This window comes from Amborella trichopoda, chromosome 10 (genome assembly GCF_054954075.1).
Source record: "Amborella trichopoda isolate Santa Cruz 75 chromosome 10, AtrichopodaSantaCruz75HAP2 v2.0, whole genome shotgun sequence".
Lineage (NCBI taxonomy): Eukaryota > Viridiplantae > Streptophyta > Magnoliopsida > Amborellales > Amborellaceae > Amborella > Amborella trichopoda.
This window is the reverse complement of record NC_142345.1, coordinates 1272142-1299865: the sequence shown is the minus strand read 5'-3', so window position 1 is coordinate 1299865 and position 27724 is coordinate 1272142. Positions and strand designations below refer to the sequence as shown.

At 40.5% G+C, this 27724-nt stretch overlaps 1 protein-coding gene, 1 long non-coding RNA gene and 1 other non-coding gene across 4 annotated transcripts; 1 reads left to right on the top strand and 2 right to left on the bottom strand.

Annotated features, from left to right (window-relative positions):
- Window positions 1–857: 857 nt before the first annotated feature.
- Window positions 858–24508, bottom strand: LOC18427987 (uncharacterized). Of its 2 annotated transcripts, none has more exons than XR_016043303.1 (2): window positions 24448–24508; window positions 858–1627 (listed from the first exon to the last, which is right to left on the bottom strand). It is a non-coding gene; the product is annotated as an uncharacterized LOC18427987 (transcript). The 2 variants fall into 2 exon arrangements; XR_016043302.1 differs by lacking the exon at window positions 858–1627 and adding an exon at window positions 21924–23492.
- LOC148779994 (F-box family protein) lies at window positions 6958–7916 on the bottom strand. Its single transcript, XM_088850345.1, has one exon. It carries the CDS (start codon window positions 7782–7784, stop codon window positions 7026–7028), a length of 759 nt encoding a protein of 252 aa, XP_088706471.1. The 5' UTR covers window positions 7785–7916; the 3' UTR covers window positions 6958–7025.
- On the top strand, window positions 11683–13383 carry LOC148779993 (uncharacterized). The gene is made up of 2 exons (XR_016043304.1): window positions 11683–12892; window positions 12988–13383. It is a non-coding gene; the product is annotated as an uncharacterized LOC148779993 (long non-coding RNA).
- Window positions 24509–27724: the final 3216 nt, after the last annotated feature.

Here is a 27724-nt window from a genome sequence, read left to right as displayed (position 1 = left end):
CTAAAATTCATCTTAAATCCAAAATTATACAGATTCATGATCTAGGCCAAAATGATAATGGACATACAATTTTAAAATTTAAAATATACTACTAAAGAAATTTTTTTACATCGTCGATCTCCATGGCACGTCCATATTAAAGATGGATATTCGTACTCAAATTAACACTTTTCCTTACATTAATGAACAAGCTCAGACATTTTGGTCAATTACCTATAATACAAAGTGAAGCTAAATAAGCAAAATCCTAATTCTCATTCCAGATTCCAAACTTGAAACAAGATATTTTACTTATAGAGATACGTGTTACAAGTTTAGAACCCATAAACAAGCAGGTTGTTAAAACATAGCTTGATAAGGGTTGCAAACCTAAAACAAAAGATTTTAGTAAAAAAAAAAACATGTTGAAGAGTAGAAAATCAGAACAAACAAAGGTATTTGGGCCATTTAACTTTGGTGCTAAAGTGAGAATGACCCCCACTTTGTAGAATTTCGATCTATTTAAACAGCATTTTCTCAGTTACTTATCTTACCCCTGCATATGTCCAATACATGTGTTCTCTTTACTAAATTGAAATTAAGAAACACGTCCTTCGGATATTCTTACCAAAAAGGGTAAAGAAATGTTCTACTTGTTTGACATTAGGAGGTAAAAAAGGATGCCAAGAATAAGCCAACAGAGACACAGTTGCTGCACAAGCATTATGGAAAGTTTCACAAATTATCTGCACCAAGTAGATGGCAATTATGAAGACGTTTTTTGAGATGTTACAGGTACTGGTTAAAGGGCATTTGGGGGAGGAGCACCTCAAGTGATTAAACTTACAGATATATTTGAGGACAAGCACAGGGCAAGAGAAAATGAATCAATGTGGATTGAACATCTCCAACCCACCACAAATAACACAATAATGTACAATTTACACAATTCGAAATACCTAGCCAACCCTCAAAATGATGACTTTAGTCATGCACAATTGTTAGAACAAAGGCCACTATTGCTCTTGAATAATGTCTCTGAATGCATTGAGGACAAACCAGGAGACAAATTGCAGCCGCGTCATTTTTCTTTAAATGAGCAAAGTTACATAATAAACACGACAAGAATCTAACATATTAAGGTTATCAACAGAACAAAAGAACAATCAGCATTAGAATGCTAAGAAAAAATCTCTTCGAAAATAGGAGGCACCATATGCGATAGCAACATAACGCATGCACGTACAAATAAATGTGAGCCAAAAAACAGATGCAAAGTGCATCTATTAATGCATAAACCGAATGGGTAGAAAAGTCATGCTAGCTAAAATTGTTCAAAGCACAGAAGTGCAGTATGCAAAAACTGTCATTGCAATGTGATACAGAACTCAATAGTAAATCAGTATATTGCAAGAGATATTGGTTTCTCAAATGACACGTGCCAGTAACCTGTATTAATTTCTTGATAGTATGGAATGAAGCCAAGCATGATAATATACTCTAAACGAACGACCTAGCATCCACTCTCCCAATAAATGGGTTCTGTAAATGCATACTCAGCTCAGATGTGATGCAAGGCCTAAGTATTCCTAGCTCTATGAAAGCCCCCAGCCTTGCAACTGAGAATCCTGTCGCCACATACATGGGCCTGTAAGGACACACATCCCATCATCATTCAAAATCTATTTTAGCATCATGTGATGAGCTTTCAGCCAAAAATTGAGCTAAGGCATGAAGCCTTCATGAATCAAACACGAACACAAAATTTCCATATTTGCTTGTAACATGCATGGAAACTAGAGATTCTAGATTTCCCACACCAATGGCTAGATATTACTTACAGATAAATTTTCCTGTAATTATTGATTGTGCAGAATTTAAGTGTTAGTTTAGGTTCGTCTAGTTGATACAGACACTAGCATCATCATCATCCGAGTATTATCTCAACAAGTTGAGCACGAATCTTGTTCCGCCATTCTGCTCTATCAAGGGCCATACCCCTTACCCTTTTAGAGCCTTGCACATATGTCCAGGATTCATGAGAAGATTCGGCAAAGTTCTACACTAGCAGCGTACCTAACATAACCCTCCTTGACCTAGGGCCTTGGGACTGGCATGACCGGCTTGGGGGCGGCCAAGGCGGAGTTCTCATTGGTTAGACATGCAATTGAATATTCAAGTTCTCATTCTTTCTACTATAAAATGCATCCTTAAGGGTCACTAGGAGAGTTCAAAGAATAAGTTCCAAGAAGTACAATTGCACAAGGAAAAAAAAAATGTCCTGCGAAAGTTTAAATGCGAATCCCACCATATCTATTAAGCCCAAACTTAAAACCAACACAAGTTTAGCACAAGTACTATGAAAGGCTGCACAGATGATAAAGCCAGAGTCCACTTGGCAAAGATTCCATTTATTATTTCTGCAAATTAAAGCATTATATTTCAATTGAGTCCCGAAAATGACCAACCAAACGTTTCAAGGAAGCAGAGGACCCAACATATGGCAGCTTTTCACTAAGAAGGGTTTTATGAGGTCGTGGAGTGTTAATTTAGAAGGAAGCGAGCAGCACCCTGAGTATGATATTTTTTTTTTTCCCCCTTCTTTGGAGGAATACCCCAAGTATGAGAATTTGATAACTAATTCAAATCATAGGTCATGTTTAGATGCACTACCCATTTAATATTAAAAAGAGCGCTCCACTCCAATAATAAGATTTTGACAACTAATTTAAATCAATCATCTAACAAATATAGATGCCACAACTAATGCCTTCATCCTTGGATTTCATAGTTTTTCTCAGTTAACCAACCCAATCCACATTTTAAAAGCAGGAAATCACTTCCACCTTTCTGAATTTTTTCTTAGCTTTTGTGACATGAGCTTCCTATAGATCTACTTAAAGCACTTTTTGGTACCTCCATTGTCTGTGGAGATCCTAAACTCTTGGTTTTCTACACAACTTGATTGGCATATATATATATATATATATATATATATATCTATGGAAAAATTTTAAGATTAACTCTCAGAAATAGTGCATTTTACAACATATTATCTACACCGTCCATTTTCAAGATTTTCAGATGTTTATAGATCTACTTGATTTTAACCATTTTTTAAATTTAAAATTTTATAATTAGCTATAAAAATAGATTTTGAGATAATCCTAAGAACCTTTTACATCAAAATTATATACCATGATAAAATTTGAAGGTGCACCTTACCTCTACAGCTACGAATGCATCCGTATGCAAACCGCACCCTATATATATATATATATATATATATATATATATATATATATATATGAGGTTATGGCCCCTGATAGAGCAGAACGGCAGACCATAATTCATGTAGCCAACCTCAAATAGTTGGTAAAAACCTCTGATGGTGATCAAGTTGTTTAGAAGAATTTATAACCTTACTGGCTGATTTAAATAACCCTTCACTTAATCAAGCACACAAGAATACATATAGCATACTATGGCCAAATTTAAAACTTGGGTTCACCCCAAGCATTCACCATCAACTTTTTTTTAATCATAGCCAATTGAAGCAAAACACTGTAGAATTGTGCAGTTGCATAATAACCATAAGAAAGAGGAGAGAGGTTTGTTCATTGGGTTCAAAACGAAAAAAGTTGAGCATTGTGCAAACTCCCAAGTCTACAATAAGGATGGATCATTAAATTCGAATTGGGGGTACCAACATCAACCCTTGGATCCATCAGCTTATCACAAGAATCAGCCATTAACTCAGGCCTACGGTTATCAAGTCAAGTTCTGAAAATCAAGCAACTCATCTTCAATGTGGGATCTCTGAAATCATGTGGCTTCGGTTGTTTGATATTCTTTACATAATTTATACCAACAAAAGCTCCCTTATCATTCATCTGATCAAGGTTTTTTTTTTTGAGAAGGTTACATAGGAATGGAACTTGAGACGTAGTGCTATGAAAACCCAGGTGCTACCATCTTGACCCAAGCCCGATTCCTAGCATCTCATGAAGAATGCTATGAGGTTATCAATAATACCAACCCCAAGACACAAATCAATGATACCAGAATTTGCACTCAATGCTGAGCTTGACTATATCACTAGAAAATTGAAAATCAACTTCAGTAAACACCTGATTTTCCACAAAGTCAAAAAATCCTCTAAATCACTGTAAAAACTTCATCTAAAACACTCAGATGTGAAAAATGATCGAAGTTTCTGTCTTATCCTTCTCTTGGCATTTGCAGAACAACCCAAGTGGCAAAATACAATCCTCAACTGATAATCCATAATCATGCTAATCCAGTTATCAGGCTTTAAAGCCATTTGAGAAATCCATTTCTCAAAGAGCCTTAGACAAATAAAGACATGAACATAGGAAAGCTTACTGAGTTTCACTTGAAACCTATGTCTAAAATTCTCTCAAAGCATGCCTCATTTTCTATTACAAAACCAACATTACAGCGAGCCTCAAGTGGAAGGTAGAAATTGTTTTTCAGCATGGTTTTTGTTAGAGAAAAGCATTGGGAAGCCAAATTGCCAGTTTTTTCAACATGCTTTTTGTTAGAGAAAAGCATTGGGAAGCCAAATTGCCAGTTTTTATGCTTCCAAGCAATATTTGGATGCAATCAACGATAAGGATTAGTAGTCTCTCTCTAACGAGAGAATTACCATGGCAAAAACCTCTTTGAGACTGCAGGTATCTTTGAGATTGAAAAAATAAGTTACAAGGGAGTCAGAGTAGATGATTACCCCAAATATGGAGTTGTTGAATAAGAGCTTTAAGGCTCCACATGCTTCTTCTGTAGAGTGAAATAGTAAAGGGGAAAGGATTTTTTAAAGTCCTTTTCTAAGGTGGATTTGTTAATGGATAGCACTAGATTGGTTCATATTGGGTTTTGGGGTGCATGGCTTCAATGGAGCATTGGATTATTCACAGGAGAAAATGGCGGGTTAATAGAAAAAAATGGAGAGTTTTTTTGAGAGAAGGTTAACGTTAATTAAAAAGGAGAATGTACAAGTACAAAAATGTGCATCCTCTCAAGGGAGCAATATACAAAATTCACCCGGATGGTGAAGGATACACAAAAATTCTATACAACCAAGGCCAAAAAAAAAACAAGAAGAAGAAGAAGAAATAGGGTCACTCTTTTCCACATCTGAAATAGGGTCAATCTTCTCCACATTTTTTATGAGCTTTCAAGTAATTTTGAAATTGGAATGTACTTGTAGACTTTAAAGAGATAAAATGGTATTACAGAAAATGGATTCCAAGAGGAGGTAGGAACCATAGAGAGAAAAGCACATATACTACGCTCCCTAGGGAGTATAGTTTACTTCTACTACCTCAGTCAAAAGACCTGTTTGGGAGCATTTTTTCAATCTGAAATTTTGGGAACCACTTAAGAATAAGTAGATGATTATTCTCCAAAAAAAAATTGATATTTGAGTTTTCTATCACTTAGTTCTCACCATCTAAAAATTGGATGGTCTCTATTCAATCTCAAGGCATTATTTTCTTTCAAGTGCATAGAGGGTTAAATCAGGAATTTTTTTAACTAAGGTTAATATATAGGTTGAAGAGGTTACATCCCCAAAATTTGGGGTCGTAAAATTAACTCTAAGTGGGGTTTTACCCGAGGAAGTAAATGAACATTCTACATCTCGCAGGTGTAGAATATCTTTTGGCTAGAAAGAATGGGCAGTCTCCTTCACACCCGATTAGTTTTTCCTCAACAAGACTCGAAAGAAATGGTCATGAAATAGGATTGTACATGTAAGTGATGAGTTTCAGACACAAACAGTGGGACTAGAGAAAAATAGTTGAAACTAGTCTCGTGGGAAAAGATATGGATCACGGGGCTCCAAACTCAAATCCTAGTTGGAAAAATTCTATCCATCTATTAAGGGGTTTTGAGAATCAATGGCTGCAATGGACCAAAAATACTTTCTATTTCCAATTCTGTTCCATAAGAGTTGAAGTAAAACCTGCATGCAGGCTTAGTGCGTCTACGTGCATGTGAGAGATGGATGTCGTAACTCACCCATATAAAGTGCCATTACAGATATCCATCCCTTGATGCTTTGCTTCCCATGTGAAGTGCACCAAAAACCATCCCTACATGCCTTTTTTTCAAGGATTAAGAAGTCAGCATCAGGTAAGTACTCGATAGGGTCCCGTCCCAAGTCACTCAGTCCAACCCGAGCAAGCCTGTCAGATATCCATCCGTTGATGCTTTTTAGCCACCGCTTGTTTCTTCCTTCTCTCTTTTTTCCCTTTTCTAAAGGACATGGAACGAAAGGTCCTTCCTATTGTTGTGATCACTAATTTGTATTCTTAATTTAAGCTTATACCAAATGAATGGTGAGGTCATACTAATTTGTATTCTTAGTTTAAGCTATACCAAATGAATGGTGAGGTCATTGTTCATGAAATGAATATGGAACATTGCAAGTGACCTATTGTTGAGGTAAACGATATGACTAAGTAAAACAATTAAGTAAATTACTTGGCTAGAGTATGTCCAAGTAATCTGGAAAAATCATATCATCACAAAATAAGCAACAACAAAATCATATCATCACAAAATAAGCAACAACAATCTATTGTTGAGGTAAACGATATGACTAAGTAAATTACTTGGCTAGAGTTTGTCCAACTAATCTGGAAAAATCATATCGTCCCAAAATAAGTAACACCAATGAACATCATGTATAACAAATGGTCAGTCAGAATCACAAGTCGTATGCAACTGATAAGGAGAACAAATACAGATAAGTCCTTGATTGCTTTATGTTTCAACTGTACAAAGGCAGTAAATAAAAAAATGAAAAGAAAAGGAGGGACCCACCACAACACTACATTTGACCCCACCCTACAGGGAGCGAGAGAGAGAGACAACCATCCAGAGTTCTTATTCCAATAACATAAACAGAGTGTGTGCATGTGTGTGTGTGTGTGTGTGTGAGAAAGAGACCAATTCACTGCACAACCATCCCACAGTTCTTATTCCAATAACATGAACAAGCCCAACATACTCAATTTCCCTCACTTCCATTCAAGCATGTCTAACAACCACAAGACCTCCTCCTCAGAATTTGCAGTGTCACAAAAGTCCATCTCAATTCCGAAAACATCAACCTTTCCTCCACAAGACTCCACCAAAAGCAAAGACAACCACGCCCTAGACTCCGACACAAACGGGTACAAAGGCGAGAATTGTAAGTAGTCAAAGGCCAAGGCTCTAAAAGCAGTTCTATCAACATAATCAAACCTAGAATTCTCTATAATACAAGCGATCTTATTAGTATCTTTACGGCTCACAAGCACTGATGCTCGAGCCTCATCTCCATCAAGCATAGAAAACCTAGACTTCACTGATGTGGCCATTTTGTACGTGGGTCCCTCTAAGTGGGACCTCATGGGCTCACATATTCCTTGAGGTGGGACCTCTATCCCTTGCCTGAGGATGGGACCTGCAATGGCTTCCGAGAAGACTAGTTGGTCATTTGACCAAAGGTCAATGAAAAATTCTAAGTCATGGAAGGTCAGTTTAGGAGGGGGAAGAGGGCGGCTTCGAGTTTGTTTCGAGAAGGTTCTGAAGAGATGGTGGTAAGTTGTGGAGGGGGGTTGGGGCTTCTTGCAAATGGAGGGCCACTTTTTGGCACATAGGCAACGCCATAGGTAGTCATCTTTGGCTGTGTCCCTCCATTGCTTGCAAACGCACATGCATGATGCAAGGTCGGAACCATCAAGGAGAGGGAAGACGGCTTTTAGGACCTCGCCATGTGACCAATCATTTGACATGTTGGATGAGAGAGAGACAGAGAGAGGGTAGGTACATATAGAATCAAATGTGATAAAGAATATGGATAGGCTTCAAAGACAAATGATATTATAGCCTTCCCTCACCCCCTAAACAAGTAGAATGAACAGAGTGGAAGTTTGACACGTTATTCAAATGAAAAGATGAGGTATCGATGGTCAAATATATGGAGGAGCATATGATATCAGAAAAGCTTAACAGGTAGAGGGAAACCAGTAGCAAAGAAAAGTTGAGAGGTTTTAGTACCGAAGGAGTCAAGACAATACGTCAACTACAATCTTACCTGCAAAAAAAATGACAAGAGATTGAGAACCAGAAAAAGATTAGCCCTACCTCTTATACATTTATTACAAGGCCCTACATGTTTTCCATATACCGACAAGTATTCTGGATATTTATTTCTTCATTCGAATATGGATAGAGAATATTATGGGCAGTTTTGAACTTTTGATTAGCTTTCAAGCTTATTTGTTCAAATGGAAATGTACCTCAGAGAGAATTCTAAGATCCAACATGCATGCGCAATAATTAATAAAATCTATAATATTCCAGCTGTAAAGCATATGAAAACCACTTATGATAAAATGAAATTTCAGCACTAGTTACCTGGTCTCGTTCTTACACATTATCAGTGCTTAGCTCATCAGCCAACAGTTTCTTTGACTCTTTATGAAATTCATCTTAAGAGACAGAAAAATTTGCTCACAAATTCTCTATCTAAAATGTGGACAATCAAACCACTGGAAAATATTTTAAGCATAGCTAAGTCATTTATCAATGCCAAGCAAACCAAGATTACTGAGCACTCTACCACAGAGTTGTTGACAGTTTGCCGGGCCAGCCCTTGAACTTTCGGGCCAGACCTTGTGTTTGAGCTGCATTCAGGCCCCAAGTTAAGGCCCGTGGGCCTCGCTTGGATCAGACTAATCTTGTGTTATTTCCGGTTTGGACCAGGCTGGGGCCACCTTTGGCCGGGCATGAATTTTATACATCAAGTGTTTAAATAAATAATTTAAAGAGGATGAACCAAAGAAGGAAGCTCCCTCAATCATTACAATAAAAAAATCAATGCAACAAAAATACCTCCATGTAATCATCTTTTATAAGTCTCCTGGGCCCACCCTTCCCTCTCTTGAACGATGCAGGACTATGGGAACGCCGAAGTTCCAAACCAAAAGAATCCCTCCCTCTCTCTCTTCATTTTCCTCTCAGACTCTCACCTTCTCTCTCTCTCTGCAAATTTACTTTTCCGAGAGGGAAGCACAAACCCAATCAAATCCTCTACTTGAGATGCCAATCATTATTTTAACCCCACAATTGCAAGTACGCACCTCCAATGCTACCATCCCCTAAAACACTTCATCAAAAACTCACAAAGCCCCGTTTACTTTCTCTTTGTGGGTCATTTGGTCTTGACTCAAGGCCATGGAAATACCAAAGAAGCTCCTATGGTACAAGTACCATGCCATCTATGAATCTCTGGTCTATCTCTCTCTCTGTCTCTGGTTCTTGTAGAACCCAGAATACTAGTCACTTTGAAGTTTTTCCTGGCCTCTTTTGGTTTCCAACTCTCTTGTCCTTGTGGCCACCATTATCTTTGGAAAAACTGCTTCTTGAGAAATGGAATCTTTAGAGAGGAGAAGGGGAATTTTCAGGTTGGTTAGAGAGAAAAGGAAGAGAGGAATTTGTGAATACCTCCAAAGGTTCAGTTAGCTCCTCTAATGGCCTCTAAAAATCAGTGGCGCATCAACACGAAGGTGGGGTTCTACTGTTTAATAGCTCCATGGGTTCATGGGTCCCAAGAATGAAGATGCAGGTTCTCACTGAGAGAGAAAACAGACGATGCCTCGTTGAAAATGTATTTTCTCTTTTTAATCTTCTTTTTTTTAAAATTCAATTAACTTTGTATTGAAGTAAAGTGTTATGTACATAAAACAACCTCCCCTAGTCAGGGCAGGCTGCAAGGCCCACTTAAAGTCGGCTATACAAGGAAATGCAGTATCACAGAACTACACTCCCTATAGAGTACATAGAAAAGGAGTCATGCTCTTGAAAAGGTGTAGCACTGGTTCCTAGCAGGGCCATGGCAGAATTGGCCCCTTCTCTGGCCAAGGTATCTGCAGCTGAGTTTGACCCTCGCCAGATATATCTCCAAGTGACAGACAGGTTAGCGCTTAGGAGCAAACTTTCGTCGAAAAAGTTGGCCAGTCTACATAGGCATGTGGAAGAACCGGAGGGCCAATGGATGACATTTTGGAGTCGCCTTCGACCATCAAGGAAGTACCCCAGCAGAGGTCAAAAATCTTGAGGCCCTCTAGGAGGCCGAGGGTTTGGGCAGTGTTGGAGTGTGAGTGACCAAATGGACTTGGAAAAGGAGAGCAGCATCATCCCTACATGGTCTCAAAAAATGCAATGCTGGCTGGGCCTGGGTTGCTAAGAGAGCAACCATCAAAGTTGGATTTGACATGCCCGAGGTCAGGGGGTCTCCATAGGGAAGCCCGGGGAATGTGTGTGGGTCTGGTATGCAGTAATGCTACCCAGTTAAGAAGGAAGTCCGAGGGGGAGAAGTGTTTGAAAAGGCTGTGAGTTTTGGACCAGAAAATGACACAGTGCTTCACACGGTATTTTAATGCTTCCGTGGTCTTGAACTCATCACGAAAGATCCAATTATTTCTCTGGGTCCAAATCACTCAAGGGGTGGCTGCGACTGACACCTTCCAAAGCAGAATGCAAGCTTAAGCCCAAGGGAGTGGGTGCAATGAGGTGAAGAGATCAGGGACATTTCTCGGAGTTACCCAATACCACCCGAAGAGTTGTAGCAGGTCCCCCGACAGGTTAGTGGCCACCTTGCAAAGGATGAAGAGGCGGGGGTTCGTTTCTTTAGCTATTAAGCACATCATGCATCTAATAGGTATGGGCAGTCCCCTTTTTTGTATCTGGGTCCACTGTCAAGGCTCACTCAGCTAAGGTTATCCAATTGAACACCTGTATTCTTGGAGGAATAAAGGGAAACCAGGCCTTCGGCACGGAGGGGGAGGAGGGCTGACGGAAGGGATGTTTGTAAAAGAAAGCGATAGAATGAGGAAACTGAAAAGATGCCGGAGGCAGCATTGGACCAAACCATTAAATCATCACCTTGGAGGGGGAGGAATACTGTTTGGATCAAAGAAGACAAAGCAAGGAAGTCATCAATCTCATGATCAGCCAGAGAGCTCCTGAAATTGGGATTCCAACTTCTAGAGGGTCCCAAGGCGTCAAACTGCTCCACAACTGTCCCCTGAGCATTACGAGAATGTCAAACAGTCTAGGGAAACGGGTGCATCACCAAGCCAGATATCCAACCAAAATCTCACCCTGTGGCCTGATCGAGGTAAAAATATGATCTTAAGTTTGAAGGGGGAAAGGCTTTGGAGGATGGATCTCCATGCTCCTGAGGGCTGGCTACCAACCCATGTGTGGGGCACCCATTCATAGGGAAGGAGGCGATATTTGTGGCAGACCACTTGCTGCCACAGATGGTATCCCTGGGTGGCCAACCGCCACCAACACTTGACGGGGACGCCGCTGTTATTCCTTTTTATACTGCTAATACCCAGGCCCCCCAAGGTGCTTGGGCAAACAAACCGTATCCCAGGAGATGAGGTGGAATGTAGAGTTGTCACCTTCAAGCAACCATAGAAAATTATGCATAAGCTGCTCTAGTTAGTGAGCAATGCGTGAAGGTATATGGAAGAGGGACATCTGGAAGATGGGGACATTTGATAGAGTAGCCTTGGTAAGGGTAATTCCAGTGTTTCAAAAATCGCTAGGCAGCACCTAGGCGGTCGGGGGGGTCCAGGCCACCCAGTGCCTGGGCAGGCACCCAGAACCTGGGTGGCCTAGTAAATTTTTTTTTTTTTTTTTTTGGTTTCTCTCTCTCTAAAATAGCCTCTAATGGGTTTTAGGTTCATTTGAAACCTAAAACCCACAATTTTGTACATGTAATATAAAAAAAAATGACCCAAAATGAACCAAAAATGGCCTCAACGAGCGGCATTTCAGACCTTGGGCAAGGCGTAGGGCGCCGCCTGAGGATAACCGCCTAATTTGGTCGCCTAGGCCTGGGCGATGCGCCCAGGCCTTCTGGACCACCTGGGTGGCTGCCCAGGAGCTGGGCGGTCCGCTTTTTGAAACACTGGGTAATTCTACCTGCAGACCAGAGGAACCAACCCTTATACCCAGCAAACTTACAGTCAAATTTATCTATAAGATGACTCCATTGGCTATATTTGGGCTTGCCGACACAAAGGGGTAAACCTTCGTATGATGAGGGTAGTTCGTCTACGTCACAACCCCATCTATCGGCAAAAGAGGAGATAGTATGGGCATCAGCAGCCACCCCAATCACTCTGGTTTTGACCTTATCACCCTAAACCTGTGGCCAGTTCGAAACACTTGAGGAAGAGAAGCAGGCAATCAACTTGTTGACAGTCAACCCCAAAAAGGAGGAGGGTGTCGTTTGCGTGTTCCAGGTGGGAGATGATTGGTCCTCAGTTTTGTATTTGAAAACTAGTGGTAAGGCTGTGATGATACAACCTCTCAATGGATTTGCTAAACACTTCCCCTACTATAGTAAAAAGGAAAGGGGAAGAAACCTTTCGGAGAACTCTAGAAAAGGGGAAGAAAACCAGTGGTAAGGCTGTCATGATACAACCTCTCAATGGATTTGCAAAACACTTGCCGAGGACCTCTAGAAAAGGGGAAGAAACCTTTCGGAGAACCATTCATAAGGATCGAGAAGAATGGACTAGAAATACATCCTTGGATCCATCTTTTCCAGCGGTTTCGAAAACCCATCCTAGACATAGCTTCTTCAAGGATGGCCTAGTCCACATGCTCATAGGTCCTCTCCAAGTCCAACTTGATGACGATGCTTGCCTTTTGAAGAGATGGATAAACTCGTGAGCCGCCAAGGCTGCCCTATCTTGGCCCAAGTATGTGATGGCTTTCAGAATTTCTTCTTCAGTGAAGAGTCTTTCCAACCATTCTGCCTTTTTAAAGGGGATGGAGAGGAAGGGTAGATCTGACATAGGGGGCCTGAGGCCCTATGGTGCGGCAAAAAGACTTTTGAAGAAGTCTATGACAGCCTGCTCCACCTAGTGGGAGCTATCCATGGTGATGTAATCGGCTCAAAAAGGGTAAAAGGTAGGCCCAAAAGGACATGGTTGAAAGTAGTGAGAAAAAGATATGAGGACTTATAGCTTCACTGAGGATATGACTCGTAATATAGCAGAATGATGGACCAGGATTCATGTAGCCGACCCAAATTAATTGAGAAAAGGCTTTGATGATGATGATGATGAGTGTTCTCTCGCCTTCTACAGTTGGCTATTGCATGACAGAAGGTTGTGTTGAGGTCCCCATGCTTAAGCCACTTAATCCTAGAATGTTGGGCCCAATAGAGCTCCTCTTCGTGGAGAATGGTCAGGGATCGAGCCTTACCCTCCTTGATTTGGTCCCAACTAACAATGGATAGAAGTAAGGCTTCTTTTTGGGCCCTGAAGTTGCATGGCTGTAGACGACTCCAATTTTTAAGGGAAGCCTTGAGGAGTTGTAATTTGCGTTGTAGTCGGAAACCGTAGCGCAAACCGGCCCACCTATGGACTTGGTTGGAGGAGGACTGCCACCAAGAGGGGAATGAGAGAGTGGATTTCCGCCTCCTCAAGCCAATGGAGTTTGGACATAAAGGCTTGAAACACCATGGGGCCTGATAGGTGTCCAAGAGGATAAGATAGTGGTCTGAGGTAGGTTTAGGGAGAGCTAAGGCGTGTGATCCCGAGAAGGTTGAGTCCCATTCAGGGCAGATCAAGTAGCAATCCAACTTGGAGAGGGAGGGGGCGGAGTGGTTAGACCACGTGAACTCCGCATCTTGAAGAGGTAGATCGAGGAGGTTGTGGCGTGAAATGAAATCCGAGAAGTTGAGCATGCATTGGGTGACTCTATGGTTCAAGTTCCTTTCAAAGGACCACCTGATGACATTAAAGTCGCCTCCTAAACACCAAGGGGAGGGATTGAGACCTGGGATCCTATCTAGTTCCTCCCAGAGAAGACTTCTGAGTTGAGCTGAGCTGGAGCCATATACTGCGGTGTACTTCCACAATAGGCTGTCTGCGACTCTTTGTAAGTATCACCGTGACGAAGAAGGTGGTAATTAGAGAGGAAGAGAGGGAGTGAAGGGTTCAGTCTAGATGACCCAAATGCCCCCCCGAGGTCCCTTGGGCCTCCAGAGCAATCCATTGGCAGGGCCTCCTACCCCAGATTTGGCGGATTAAGGAAGGGAGAGTGGAGCTTTGTCTCTAGTGCTGCTAAGACTCCAGGTTGGTGCTTGAAGCAAAAGTCTCTTGCTGCCTCACATTTTTGGAGGTCATCAAGACCTCGAAGATTCCAGGTTAGAATTATCATCTTAGACGGTTGGAGGAGGAGGCCAGTCAAGAAGACTACCTAAAGTATTGTTTGTTAGGAGAGGCAGGGGCGAAGTGGGTGGGAGGTGCACCTGAAAACTCTGCATGAGCTGAGCTACCTTCGGAGGTGGGAACAGACGCCAGACTTTTCCTCTTGCCTCTTGCTTCAAACCTTGCTTGAGCGTCAGATTTTATGAAGGCTTTGATGCCTTCATTTGGGGCCTACCAACGAATTCCCATTACTTGTAGCACTCGGAAGATGTCTCCTTTAGTCGAATCGATGCCTTCAATAAATGAAGAGGTAGCCAAGGCTAAGGGAGATGGAGTGGAGTCGTAAGAACTGTTGTGGGTGCCGGGTGAGTTTGGGCCAAAAGTAGGGGAAGAATGGGAACCTTTGAGGAGCACAGACAGGTTCAGCAGAGGGGAAAGGTGAGGTAACAGAGATAAGGGCGAAGAGAGGACTAAGGGGGCAATAGATGATAGAGGAAGACGAGAAGAGAGGTGGGGCGAAGAGGCTGACCTCAAGCCAGGGTAGGTGGCTGAGGTGTGAGGGGGCCAGTCTGAAGGGCTGGGGAGGTGGGATAGAGGGAGGGATTGAGGACAGAGGGTAAGAAGGGGTGGTGGGCATGGCGGAATGGCAGGGCTACTGGTGGGGGGTTAAGGACAGGAGCATGGAGAGGAGGGGCTAGGGTGATGCGAGTGGAGGACGAGCGGGGTTGGAGGGGTGGGGGGAGAGGGGAGATAGTAGAGAGGATGGCAGGAAAGGGAGGCACATGGGAAGAGGGTGAGGGAGGGGTGAGGAAAGCACAGAACCATAAAAGAGTATTCGGCAATAGGAGGCAACGGAAGAGAAGAGGGCAAATGGGGGGGGCCCAACCCAAAGAAAATAGGGGAAGGAGTCATAGCTGGGGAGGGGGATTGTAAGATGGGTATAAAGGAGAGGGCCACACACATATTGGGGGGTGGGGTTAGAGGGGGAACGTTCAGAAGGTGGCAGCGTAGCTTCGGAAGGGAGAGTTGAGGGAGCATCAGAGGTTGGGAGAGGAGCTGATGCAGATAAAAATTTAGAAAGTACGCATAGATAAGGTGGGGGGTGTGAGTTTTAGTAGGATTGGGGATATGGTTGATTTTAATATTGGGCAAAGGGATATAGGTCTTCTATTTTGATGGATTTGGGAGATTTACTTAGAGATTTATAGAAGATTTAGATAGAGATGGATTTATGGGGAAGATAAAAATTGGGAAAATTTTGGTGCGTGAGGATTTAGAAAAATAGGGAGAAGAGAGAAAATAGGGGGGAGAGAGAAAATAGGGAGAAGAGAGAAAATAGGGGGGAAGAGGTGGCACGTGAGGTAAAGGAGAGAGATAAGTTCTCTCCAAGTTAGAGAGAGGGTTTTTTTATTTGTTTTTTTTTTTTTAAGTCTATTTAAAGGGAAGAGGCCCCTCATTGTAAAGAGATCAAAGAATGATGAGAGTTGAATAAAGTTGATCTGTGATAAGATATTTTTGGAGTGGATTCCCTTGCAGACCCTGAAAGAGGGTTATTCTCTCAACAATTTTCTTTATTTTTTTTTTGTTGTTCTAGTTTTATTTTCTCCCTGCATCAGTTGGTATCGGAACCGTAAGATCCATGCAGATATGGAGAGCCTTGACATCCGTGATCTAATTATGGAAGATGTTTGAAGCGAAGTTCATGCCATCAATCAATGGTTTCAGTGATTGGAACAAAGATTTGAGAGACTCAAAGAAGACCTCATAGAGAGCATTAACAAAGTAGTAGAACAAGGTCTACAAGATTTCTCTCATAAATTACAATCGAAACAAGAGGAAGAAGAATATGAAGAAGTAGATCTCGATACAAAAGGCGACACCGATGTGCAAGAAATTTCGAATATCATTTGTGAAGAAAAAGAAAAAAAATTGTCAATAAAATATGAAGAAGGTATGTGTGATGCAATATTTGAAATCCAATCATGTGAGTCGGAAGGAGAAATCCAGATTGAGTCTGAAATCAGTGTGTTCTACTTCGACACAAAGCATTCGATGAATGGGCTTAATGAAGAAATTGATAAAAAAGTGCAGAGGCGCATGGTGAGACTACATCACCAACTTGAGAAAGGCCGTAAAAGATTTGAGTTCGATAAGCTTGAGGTCGAGCTTCTCCCAACCCAAGGAGAACGATGCAGATAAAAATTTAGAAAGTGTGCATAAATAAGGTGGGGCATGAGTTTTAGTAGTATTGGGGATATGGTGATTTTAATATTGGGCAAAAGGATATAGGTCTCCTATTTTAATGGATTTGGAAGATTTACTTAGAGATTTATAGAATATTTAGATAGAGATGGATTTATGGGCAAGATAAAGATTGGGAAAATTTTGGTGCGTGAGGATTTAGAAAAATAGGAAGAAGAGAGAAAATAAGGGGAGAAAGAAAATAGGGAGAAGAGAAGATAGGGAGAAGAGAGGTGGCATGTGAGGCAAAGGAGTGAGAGATAAAAGGAAAGGTTCTCTTCAAGTTAGAGGGGTTTTTTATTTGTTTACTTTTTTAAAGTCAATTTAAAGGGAAGAGGTCCATCATTGTAAAGCGATCAGAGAATGATGAGAGTTGAATAAAGTTGATCTTGTGATAAGATCTTTTTGGGGTGATTCCTTACAGACTTTGTTTTTGGGGTGGATTCCGTTACAGACGTTGGGTTTGGGGTGGATTCCTTGCTGACCCTGAGAGAGGGTTTATTCTCTCAACGATTTTCTTTATTTTATTTTTATTGTTCTAGTTTTATTTTCTCCCTACATCAGCAGCTATCAATAGAGCAACCCTAGTCGAGCCCCTACCTGAAGAGGCTAGGACAATGGGGCAAAGGAGGGAAGGAGAGGAGAGGAGATCAACAGGTAGGAAAGGGCTAGGGATTGAGGTAGCTAAAGGACAATGGGCTCCATCTATTGATTGTCCAGGCTGCAGCTGGGACAGTATGGCATCAAAGGTGTACAGTTCGATAGAGACGTGGCCGAGTGAGGGAGCTTCTGATGTAAAGGCGGTAGAGATGTGGAAGGTCATAGGGCAGGGGAGGGGGAAGGGCTGACATTTGTTCGGCATGTACAGAGGAGGTAGACACGTGTTGATGATGAAAAGAGGTGGTCATGTCGCCCTTTCCACGTGTTACAGCGGGGGTTGGGTTTGAGAGTCTGCTGACCCAGAGAAAAGTGAGGTGGGGACATGTGGTTGTCGTTGAGGAGCGCATGGTTTCGGGGATGGGAGAGAGATGGTTGGGAGGTGGGTCAAAAACCAACCTTTGATGGGTGGGTGCTAGCAATTGGGCCATAGCGATTGTATAATCGACAATAGCTATTTGTGATCTCTGTCTGTGTCGAGTAATTGTCGTCCACCCATCATGCTTCGGTCTACTGGGCCTATTGTGTTCCATACTCTGGACCTTGGAACCAGGAGGACGCTTACTGTTATGGCGAATGGATGAAGGTGAGGCCTCGAACCAAGAGGTGTAGATGCAGAAAAAATCTAAATTTGAAGAGCCAAATGTCGGGGGCGACGAGCTTGGGATCTACTGTTTCAATCAAGATTTGAATGGTTCCCACAGGGAAGCACTCGATAGATTGCTAGTGCACAAAAAGGAACCCCTACAGGCTTCGCCAACGAATTTGAAAGCCTTCAAGGTGCCAAGCATGGAGGGGGATATGAGATGCCTTCAACCATAGCTTGTGCCTGGGAGAAGGACCCAAATTTTGTTTCCATCATTCTAGAGTAAGGCTTGCACCTTTGAAGATGGGCTTTACGTGATGCAACACCTTGAGGGCTCCACCCTTCGACCCAAAGTTTAAGAGAACTACTCTTGAGGAGAGCTTGTGACAACTCAATTATGGTTCCACCCAAAGGGCTTTAACCAATTTTCGATACCTCTGATGTTGTCCCTGTGTGGGAGGAAATAGCCCAGTAAGGAAGATTGGTGCTTCTTGAGGAGTGCTGGGATGAAGAACCATCTAGGGTTATAAGGTTAGGGGTTTTCAATTGAGAAGGTTGGGGCGAGGGTGGGCATGACAGAAGGGAAGTGGGAGTGGAAGCCCCTGAGGGTCGAGCGAGGGGATTAAGGACTTGAAAATAGCTCAACTGATTTAGAGGAGGAGGTTGGGCAATAGAGGGTCTAAAGAGGTGCGTGTAATTGTGGTAGAGGTGGTGAAGAGATGGAGGATACTAGGAAGGAGGGTGATGGTGGAGCAAATGTGGGTGGTTGGATGCTGGACAATGTGGGTGGTTGAATGCTGGACAAATGTGGGTGGTTGGATGCTAGACAATGTGTGACAGGGAAGGGAGTTGGGACAAAGGAGGCATTAGGACTTCCCAAAAAAGGGTAGCATGCTTGTTCAAGAAAGAAATCTGAGCATCTGGTTGCCACTACAGATTGGAATGCAGCTTTACTAGAGGGTGTATGCCTAGTTGATTTAGCAGCTCTTACGAAGTTTTATATGATGAGTCTCTCTAAGCCCCTTACGACATTTGCACTCTACCGCAAGCCCCTTTTTCTATTCAATCTTCTAATTTTACGGCAATTATGTCAAAATTGTACATTCCTTGTTTTTGATATTTCTAGGGTATTTATAACTATTTTGTGTCAAGCAACCCTTCTAGTTTCAACAACTGTGAAAGTGAAAAAGTCTCTCCCCCGATTAAGAGCATCTGTCTTTCTTACTCTCTACACAATGATGTAAAATTGGAGAGACAAAGAAAATTTGCTCCTTGGTATGAATTTGGGGAACAATAAGAGCATCATGCATCCCTTTCTTCATTGTCTCTCTCTCTCCCCCTCCTCCCTCTGTCCTCTCTCTCTCTCTCTCTCTCTCTCTCTCTCTATATACTTTGCAAACAATCAATAGGTGATCTCCCAATAAAATTGCGACGGCAGATCTGCTTGGAGGCAAGGTCCTCATAATGGCAGATTCCTACCACATCAAAACAGGGGAGCTCTTTCTTCTTGAAGCACTAGGCATGCTTCAATGTCAGATCTTTGAAGCTCCTACTGCCATGGCCAGAGTGACAAAGAGAGAGAGAGAGAGGAGACTGCATGTACTAAGGACTGGATTAGATCCCCAGCAGAGAGAAGAGATCGAAGCATGGGTGGAGAATTATAAAGGCAAAGCTCTTAAGCTTAAGAAGGCTAAAATATATAGTCTACATTAATCAAGTGCTGGGTAGGGTCGGGCTTCAAGTAAAGAATGTGGGCCTGGCTAGAGTCTTGCCTGGGCTAAAAGTTCAGGCCCGGGGCAAGTCTAGGCTTAGCTCAAAAGAATCTGGGTAGGTTTCAGTTTAGCATGGCTCGTTCTGAGCCTATCCCATTAACAACCCTACACTCAACTATCAACTATAACACACCTTCTCGGGGCCCTCTGATTTCCCGCTTGTCCAATAGCTAAGGACTTTAGAAGCCACAATAGTGTTCACTACTTGGCCATGTTATCGACCCTATGGAAATTCTGATATTCCTCTTGACACCCCCAAAATTTAGCAAGGGGCTATGACACCATATCATGAAGAGACATAAAGCCCAAACGTTAAGCAATCGCATAGAAAGCCACACAAAATCTAGTTGATAAATGCGACAAAAGACACATCACCAAATCCCTAGAAGTCACAGCAAAGTAGTACGCACTCGACTGCGCATCATATGCATGTTCAAAGATTGAAACTCCCCAATTCTCAGGATGGCAACAGTTTCTGAAAAATAGGAACCCCAAAACAAACCTTAATGAACAAATGCTACTTTAACATTTCGATAACCCTACTCAACTCCTTTCTCAATATAGGGACCACAACACTTTGAAGACAACAAGATTTCCTTATCACGCAGATGATCAACTCTTTCTCAGACTCCACCCATGAGTAAAGGACATAAAACAATTTTCTGGTGCCTCTAATGTTTTTTTCCTTCTTTGTGGTTTTTGGTAAACTTCTTTTTTTTCTTTTTTTTTTGTTTTGTTTTAGTACTTAGGGAAATTATTAGAAATATACCTTAATTTTCATCTATTTAGAAAAAAAATCCCCATACTTTCATTAACCTCATCCATATCCTTTTTTCTCATTTTAACTTTTTTTTTTTACTAAAATAGCCTTCACGGTAGTCGTATTACCGTGAAGGTAGCATAATTACGATACTTAAAGTACCGTAATACTAAAGGGTTTCATTACAGTATTTTAAGTAGGCTTCATTAGGGTACTTTAAGTACCATAATACTCGACTTTCAGTCTTTGAAAGAGCTGAATTGGGTCAATTTCATCAGAGACCTTTCTCTTTCTACCATGTTACCCTCCTCATCACTCTCTGACTCTGCACTATCTTCACCCTCTCTCTAATTCATCATCACTATCTAGATCAGCAGCATTGGCAAGAGCGGATCCATCGAAATCATAGACCAAATCTGCCTGGTTTTGAACCAGAGGACCCAAGTTCAAAATTCGACGAAGATCTCTGTGAAAACCCCAATTGACCAAGCGTGCAAAGATGGGTTGGTCAGAAGATTGAAGAAGCTGGTTTGAAACTTCTTTTATCTCTCTAAAACTAGAGATGGGGTAGCAAAAGTACCTTATGGAATCGGAAGCTAAGACATGGGTTATGATCTTAAGAGCACATAGAGAGTCGGCATCCGAAGTGGAAGGGAAGATGAGCAATGGGTTAGAGAGAGAAAGAGATGCAAAGGATTTTAATTGGTCATAGAATGATTCGATCTGCACTCTCTTACCATTGTTTCTCAAAGGAGAATATACAAACCGTACAAATAGGTTTCTCTCTCAAGACCCAACTTCAAAATCATTAAAATGCATTAGCAGTTTACAAGGAAACGATGGTTTCTCACTCTAAGCAACTGTCTGATTCAAAAATGGGGGTTTCTATTGTATTGTGGGGAATTGAAAGGAACAAACTGCGAAAAATTGGGATCCAAATTCATCAAAATTTGGGATCATTATCTCTCTCTGAGAAAAAAATTGCCAAGGCTAACAAAAATTCAAGTACAATCTTGATCAAAAACTCCCATCAAAATTGTACATAGAAATTGATCGGGTGAGCATGAAGCCCTTTAGCATTATGGTACTTAAAGTACCGTAACGAAGCCCTTTAGCATTACGATACTTAAAGTACCGTAATTAAGCCTACCTTCACGGTAATACGATACCATGAAGGCTATTTTGGTAAAAAAAAATGCCAAAAAAGAGAAAAAAGGTATGGACGAGGTCAATGAAAGTATTGGGTTTTTTTTTCTAATTAGGTGAAAATTAAGGTATACTTTTTTTTTTTGATAACTATTTTTTATAATTTCCCTAGTACTTATTGTTAACTTCAGCCATCTCATTGCTAATAACAATACACATTCCCTAGTTCATTGTGCCCCAATTGTTTCACCTTTTCTATTTGGGGTGATGTCAATTTCCCGATCTCCCTCCTCTTCTCTCACAAATTCTGGCCTTTTCTCCTCTAGCAAAGATTTGGCCTAGGGCCAGTAGCTCACATACCATCTCTTGAATCAAAATGCTCATTGCTTGGCTTCTTCTAGCAAGTCATGAACGCCAACAGTCGAAAGGCCCCACTAACACAAGCATCCTACTTGACTACGTGTCAAGATTTCTAAGAAGAGGCATCAATGCTTCCACATAAAAGACACTTATCTAAGGGATTATAAGTGTTATCTGGTAAATTTCTTCATTTTTCTCAAATATGAACACTTCTACTTGTCATGTCGTATTACTTCATGGCATTTCAACATATCACATATCTTATAAGTAAACACTGGCCAAACAGATTTTGACGTACACAATTTCAAAACAGGCATGCCACCTGATGTCAAGAAATGAGATGGAGATGTTTCCATATTACAATAGATGGAAGTAAAATGCGAAGCTACAGATATAATTCAAATCTTCCAATGAACAACTTTTACAGCCAAGATATCCACTTTTAAGTATGCAATTGAGGAATCAAAACACAGACCAGAAATCCATTTGCATATATAGGAAAACCAAATGACACCAATAAATTGGTTCAGTTAATCATCAACTCTCTGCAAAAAAACCAAACACCCCTGCCTATTTGTGTCAGTTAATTTTAACTGCATTTAACCTCTCATCCACTTCATGAATAGATGGCATATCGGTCCCTTCATCAACCCCAGGCTGATCTGTGACATTCACCTTATCATGAGCGTCATCAAATTGCTCTTTTGGGCACATTCAAGTAGTGGGCCTTTATTCAAGTCCACATCTCAATCATGAGGAAATGAACTAGCATAATTGGTAGATTTTGATAATGAAATGCTTCCCAACTGTGTATTTCCACCCTTCCCATTCTTAGATCAGATTCTGAAGCCTGCATGTCTCGAGCCAAGCAGCCCATAAATGCAGATGGAGGGATCTCTTGAGACTTTCTCCTCTTGTGCAGTAGTTTCCAGGGCATAAGAGGTATGGCAGTAGATGGCAATTGTCCCACCAAGTCTCTGTGATGACAAGGTTCTAGAGGGATCTCTTGAGACTCTCTCCTCTTGTGCAATGGCCACTAGGGCATGAGGTACGGCAGTAGATGGCACACTCTCTCCTCTTGTGCAGTGACCACCAGGGCATAAGAGGTACGGCAGTAGATGGCAATCGTCACACTACGTCTCTACGGTGACAAGGTTCAAGAGGGATCTCTTGAGACTCTCTCCTCTTGTGCAGTGGTTCCCAAGGCATGAGACGTACGGCAGTAGATGAAATCGTCTCACTAAATATCTGCAGTGACAAGGTTCAAGAGGGATCTCTTGAGACTCTCTCCTCTTGTGCAATGGTTCCCAAGGTATAAGAAGGATGGTAGTTTACGCCCATCAAGAGAAGTCATGCTGAAAGGGTCTTTGATGGAGCATTTGTTGTTCCAAGCTCGTCTCCCCCTCCACATCGTTCATTATGTTTATGAGTAGAGGAAAAAGGTTGTTATCTGTTTCAGCCATCTCAAACTCTTCTCTCCCGGTACTCTGAAAGCACTTGTTCCCCTCACTCTCTCTCTTGCCTCTACTTAAATATCGCCCTTTCTTTCCCCTCTCATTCTCCTCCTGTCAAATCTCACCCCCTCTCTCGTCCTCGAATTTCCCTTCTCGGTTTTCTCTTGTTAAATCTCGACCCCTCTCTCCAACTCAAATTTCACCTCTTTCCCACTCTCTTTTTTGGATCTGATCGCTTCCCCCCCCCCCCTTGGCTGAGTCAAGCCTCTCTCTTTCCCGGATCTGATCCAAGAAGCAACCACACCTCAAAACCTCAGTAAATGGGCTCCATTTTAAATTCTCAATAAACTCAAACTAAAATGAAAACTACAAAGCATCATCCTTAAATGTTTGAATTCCAAATGTCAGGTGAACCTGGTTTCTCCTAGGTGTTCTATTAAATTAAAATAGTTTAACCCATTTTTTTTAACATCCATTGACCGAAGTGGTTTAGGAAAGAAAATAAGGAAATAAGGGGAAAAAAAAGGATCATCTGGAGATGCATGACCTTCACAAATTGAATTCCTCTCATTAAACAAATGAATAAGCTCAAAATCCCAAAAATTTCATTATTTTATGTTAATACAATATACAGTCACCTTTATCAACAAAAAAAAAAACCTTTTAAATTCAACAAGAAAAAACATTGGAGAGGTTAATGTGAAGTTGGGATAAAACCACTTTTTTCTTCACCTCATCAGCCAACGAAACATCATTAACAAAGAACAAAAAAACCAAATAAAATATTCCTGAACAGCAAGATAAAGTGACATCAAACTAACACTTTTCACACAAAAAATGCAACATTGCAGAAAAATCACCAACATGCTTGCAGCATATCAAAACGAACCTGGATCAAAACTACAGAAGTTGCAAGGAATTTGTATTTTGCATATAAATAAAAACAAGAAACAAAAGAGAAGAAAATAAAAGGAAGAAACGTGCAGAACAAAAATAGAAACCCTAGGTCAACCTCAGAAATTCCCCACCAATTCCTCTTTGTCAAAGAAAAAGCAACCAGAAAGTACACAAAAAAAACAGCTCACTGATACAAAATTCAACATAAAATCCTAGCTAAAGGTTGCAAATTTGCGCACAAAATCAAACAGTTTGAGCCCGGACACGTTCCATGAGTATCAAACTAAATCAACATCATAGTGCCTTCAATAAAAAAATAAGAAAGAAAGAGAACACATACCAGAAAACCCGGAACTCAGGAACCCTACAAGAGCATCGTTTGTTTCCCTCACTCTATCATTTGATGGAGAAGATTTGATATATCGCAGACTACTCTCTTGTTGAAAAATACTTTCCAGTTAATTACAGAAGAATTACTAAAATTACTTTTTCACGCTTTTTCTCTTTTTATATTATTTTTACATGGGTGTGGTTTGTATAGATCCGAGGCTCTATACAATCAAATTAGATCCCACTTTGAAATAATATTGAGAAATATGGTTTCAATAGTAGAAAGTTTTGTGATAGCCTTAAATTATATTTTTATCTTTAATTAACAAATTTAAAGCTTCAAAAATAGTGTAGATCAAGCAGATCTGTACGACAACTTGAAAATATTAAAAACTAATGGTCCAAAAATACTTTATAAGATGCACTATTTCTAAAACTTGAAATCTATTTTTTTCTCATGTCAATGCATCTTGATATGGAGATGATCAATTTGATGATATTTCGACATCAAAACAATCTCTTCTAGAGAAAATTTTGGGTTAGGCTCTAATTTGATTGTTTAGAGCTCGGCTCTATATAAACTTTCCCCTTTTTACATTTCAATGGGATAATCTCTCTAGCTTGGAATTTGACCAATTAAATTTCGAAATTTTGTCCAAGTTTTACAGAAATTTCGGAATAGTGCTAAATCATTTGGATATATTTTGGGGTGTAGAGATAGCGAGAGGCCAAAAGATATTGTGGTCGCGTAGGAGCATAGTGGTCTATTTGCTCTCTCGATATAATTTGGAGGTACGATTATTTTGAAGACCCCAAATTCGGAGGATAACCTCTGGAACATAGCAATAAACTTCAAAAGAAAAAAATTCAATTCATATATTTTATGTGCTTTACAAAAGTACCAAGAGCATCTAATTTCTAGAGGACAAGATCTAGGCGTTAAAGACTCAAAATTCATTTTTTTATTTAAAAATAATCATCCAATAATTTTTAGTTAACCCTTGTTTAAGTAAGCAACTCTTGTTAGAGCAAGACAAGCCACTCACTTCCCCCAAAATGCGGAGTAAGTTTTCTCAAAGAAAAAATATGTTTCAGGTGTATTTAAGATTTTTCAAGTGAGTGAAATTAGAAGAATTTTTTTAAGATTAGTCTGTGTTTAATAGATTACATCCCCAAATTTTGAGGTCCTAAAATTGCTCCTAAACTGAGTTTTACCCATGGGACAGTATGTTTCTACTAAAGTATGAAATCTTTTGTCTTGACATTTATAACAATCATATCTATATATCAAATGGTGATACACAAATCATGTGGGTTATATCACAAGGCAATTTTAAGTTTGAAATATCAAATACCCATGTTTGTGTCACCATGTCGTACATATTGTGTCTAAATGACAAATTAAATTTTACATTTATGACATTCATATTAATGCCTAACGTACATATCTAATTTGTAGCATAGATGGTTGATAGCTCATTTGTTGGGTTTATGTGGCCTTTAAAGGCCTTATGAGTGTGTATTGAAACATTTTTATAGTGAAACATAAACTCAATAGGACTATGATCCCTCGAAGACCGTACTAAACAAATGATGTTTGCTTATGCCAGACTGTGCTTATCAATCTAGGCCTGTCGGTTGGAAAACCCAAGGTACCTGGGTATAAAGAATTAAACCAATGAGGGTTTTGGGTTAGCCCTTGATGATGCCGGAGCTTATGCGTAGATAAGTGAGCCGAAGGACTGTGTGACCCTTGTGTGTGATGGTAGACCTACTCAGACGGGGGCCAAAACCTCATCTATGTTCTATCACACAGCATGCATATCGATAGATCGTTCGGGAAAGCCAGATATCTACCGTTGGGTGAAGCGTATGCATATGCGAGAAACCCCTATGCACCATAGAGTTGTAGTTGCATCAGATCGTGGTGACCTTGACTCATCTCTAGGGGAGGACCTGTAATCCACATACTGGGATTGCGACCCCTTGATTCACCGACCTGACTTTGATGACCCGCTAATGAACCCCTGCTTGGACTGTGGGTCATGGAAAACACTGGGTCGGTTCGATAAAGCTAATGTGGTATGTAGTTCATAGTTGAAGGTGGAGTACCTCATTATTACAGATTGAATTTCTAAAACCATATGGATTATTTTCCCATCATATTAATTTAATTGTGTTCATTTTATTATTGAAATGTTTTTAGTTTTATTATTTGAATTTTTATGAATCTCTCAATATTTTATTTATGTTTTTTGGACTTATAAAAATACAGTTATTGATTTTACAATATTATAAAATTTCATAAATTATATTGTTTAATTTTAAAATTGTTTGTAAAATTCCATGGGGGGCCCAAAGTGCGCATGAACCCACCATGTGGCATGTGGGTGGGGGGCCCACATGTGCCACAAAGGGGTGTCACGCCCCAACCCTTAGATTCTCTTGTTGCTTTGTGTTCAAGTTTATTAAATATAGTAACTTTGATTTGTGGCATGTAGTCAAATCTTGGAAGGGAAAGATTGACCTTATCTTATTTGGTAGTATTTATTTGTTTGATAATTATTGACATCCTTGTGGAATATGTGACATGGATTATGCAATCTTATGGAATGCAAGATATTTATTTTATTTAAATATATTGATGCGAAAATGGTTTAAGAAAAGGGAATAATGGTCCAAGTACATTCCATAATGTTGATGGTGCATCTATGGAATGGATGATTTAGATCTCTCACCCTACAAGTTACATTGATCAACAGTCTAGTTTCAATCTTATGAAAGAAACAAACTATGGGAAAACCCTAAACTAAATATCCACTATAAATAGGGGTGCTCTCCCCCCAATCTCTACATACAACCTCTCTCTCTCTTTTCTCTCTCACATCTCTCTCTCCTAGAGGGGCACACCCACTCTCTCTCCTCCATATTTCTTTTCTAACTTCCTCTCTCTAAAACCAGCTATCTCGGTTCGAGATTGAACCTAGACCATAGATCCCGTGCCATTGGATGTGGTGAATCGGTGTGGGGTATAAAAAAGCCCGGTTGAGGTAATCTCCGGCATATTTTCTTTTATTTATTTGTTATTTTATTTTATATTCTCAAGCACAATATTAGGTTGTATGAATGGCATCAAGTAGTTGAGATTTATATTATAGATGTGTTATTTATTTTTAGAATTTCTATTGTTTGTAATAAGACCATCTGTGAATGATCTTGTTGCCAAAATTATAAAAGGTGATTATTTCTAATAAATAAATAAATAAATTGTATTTCCCTGGCAAAAG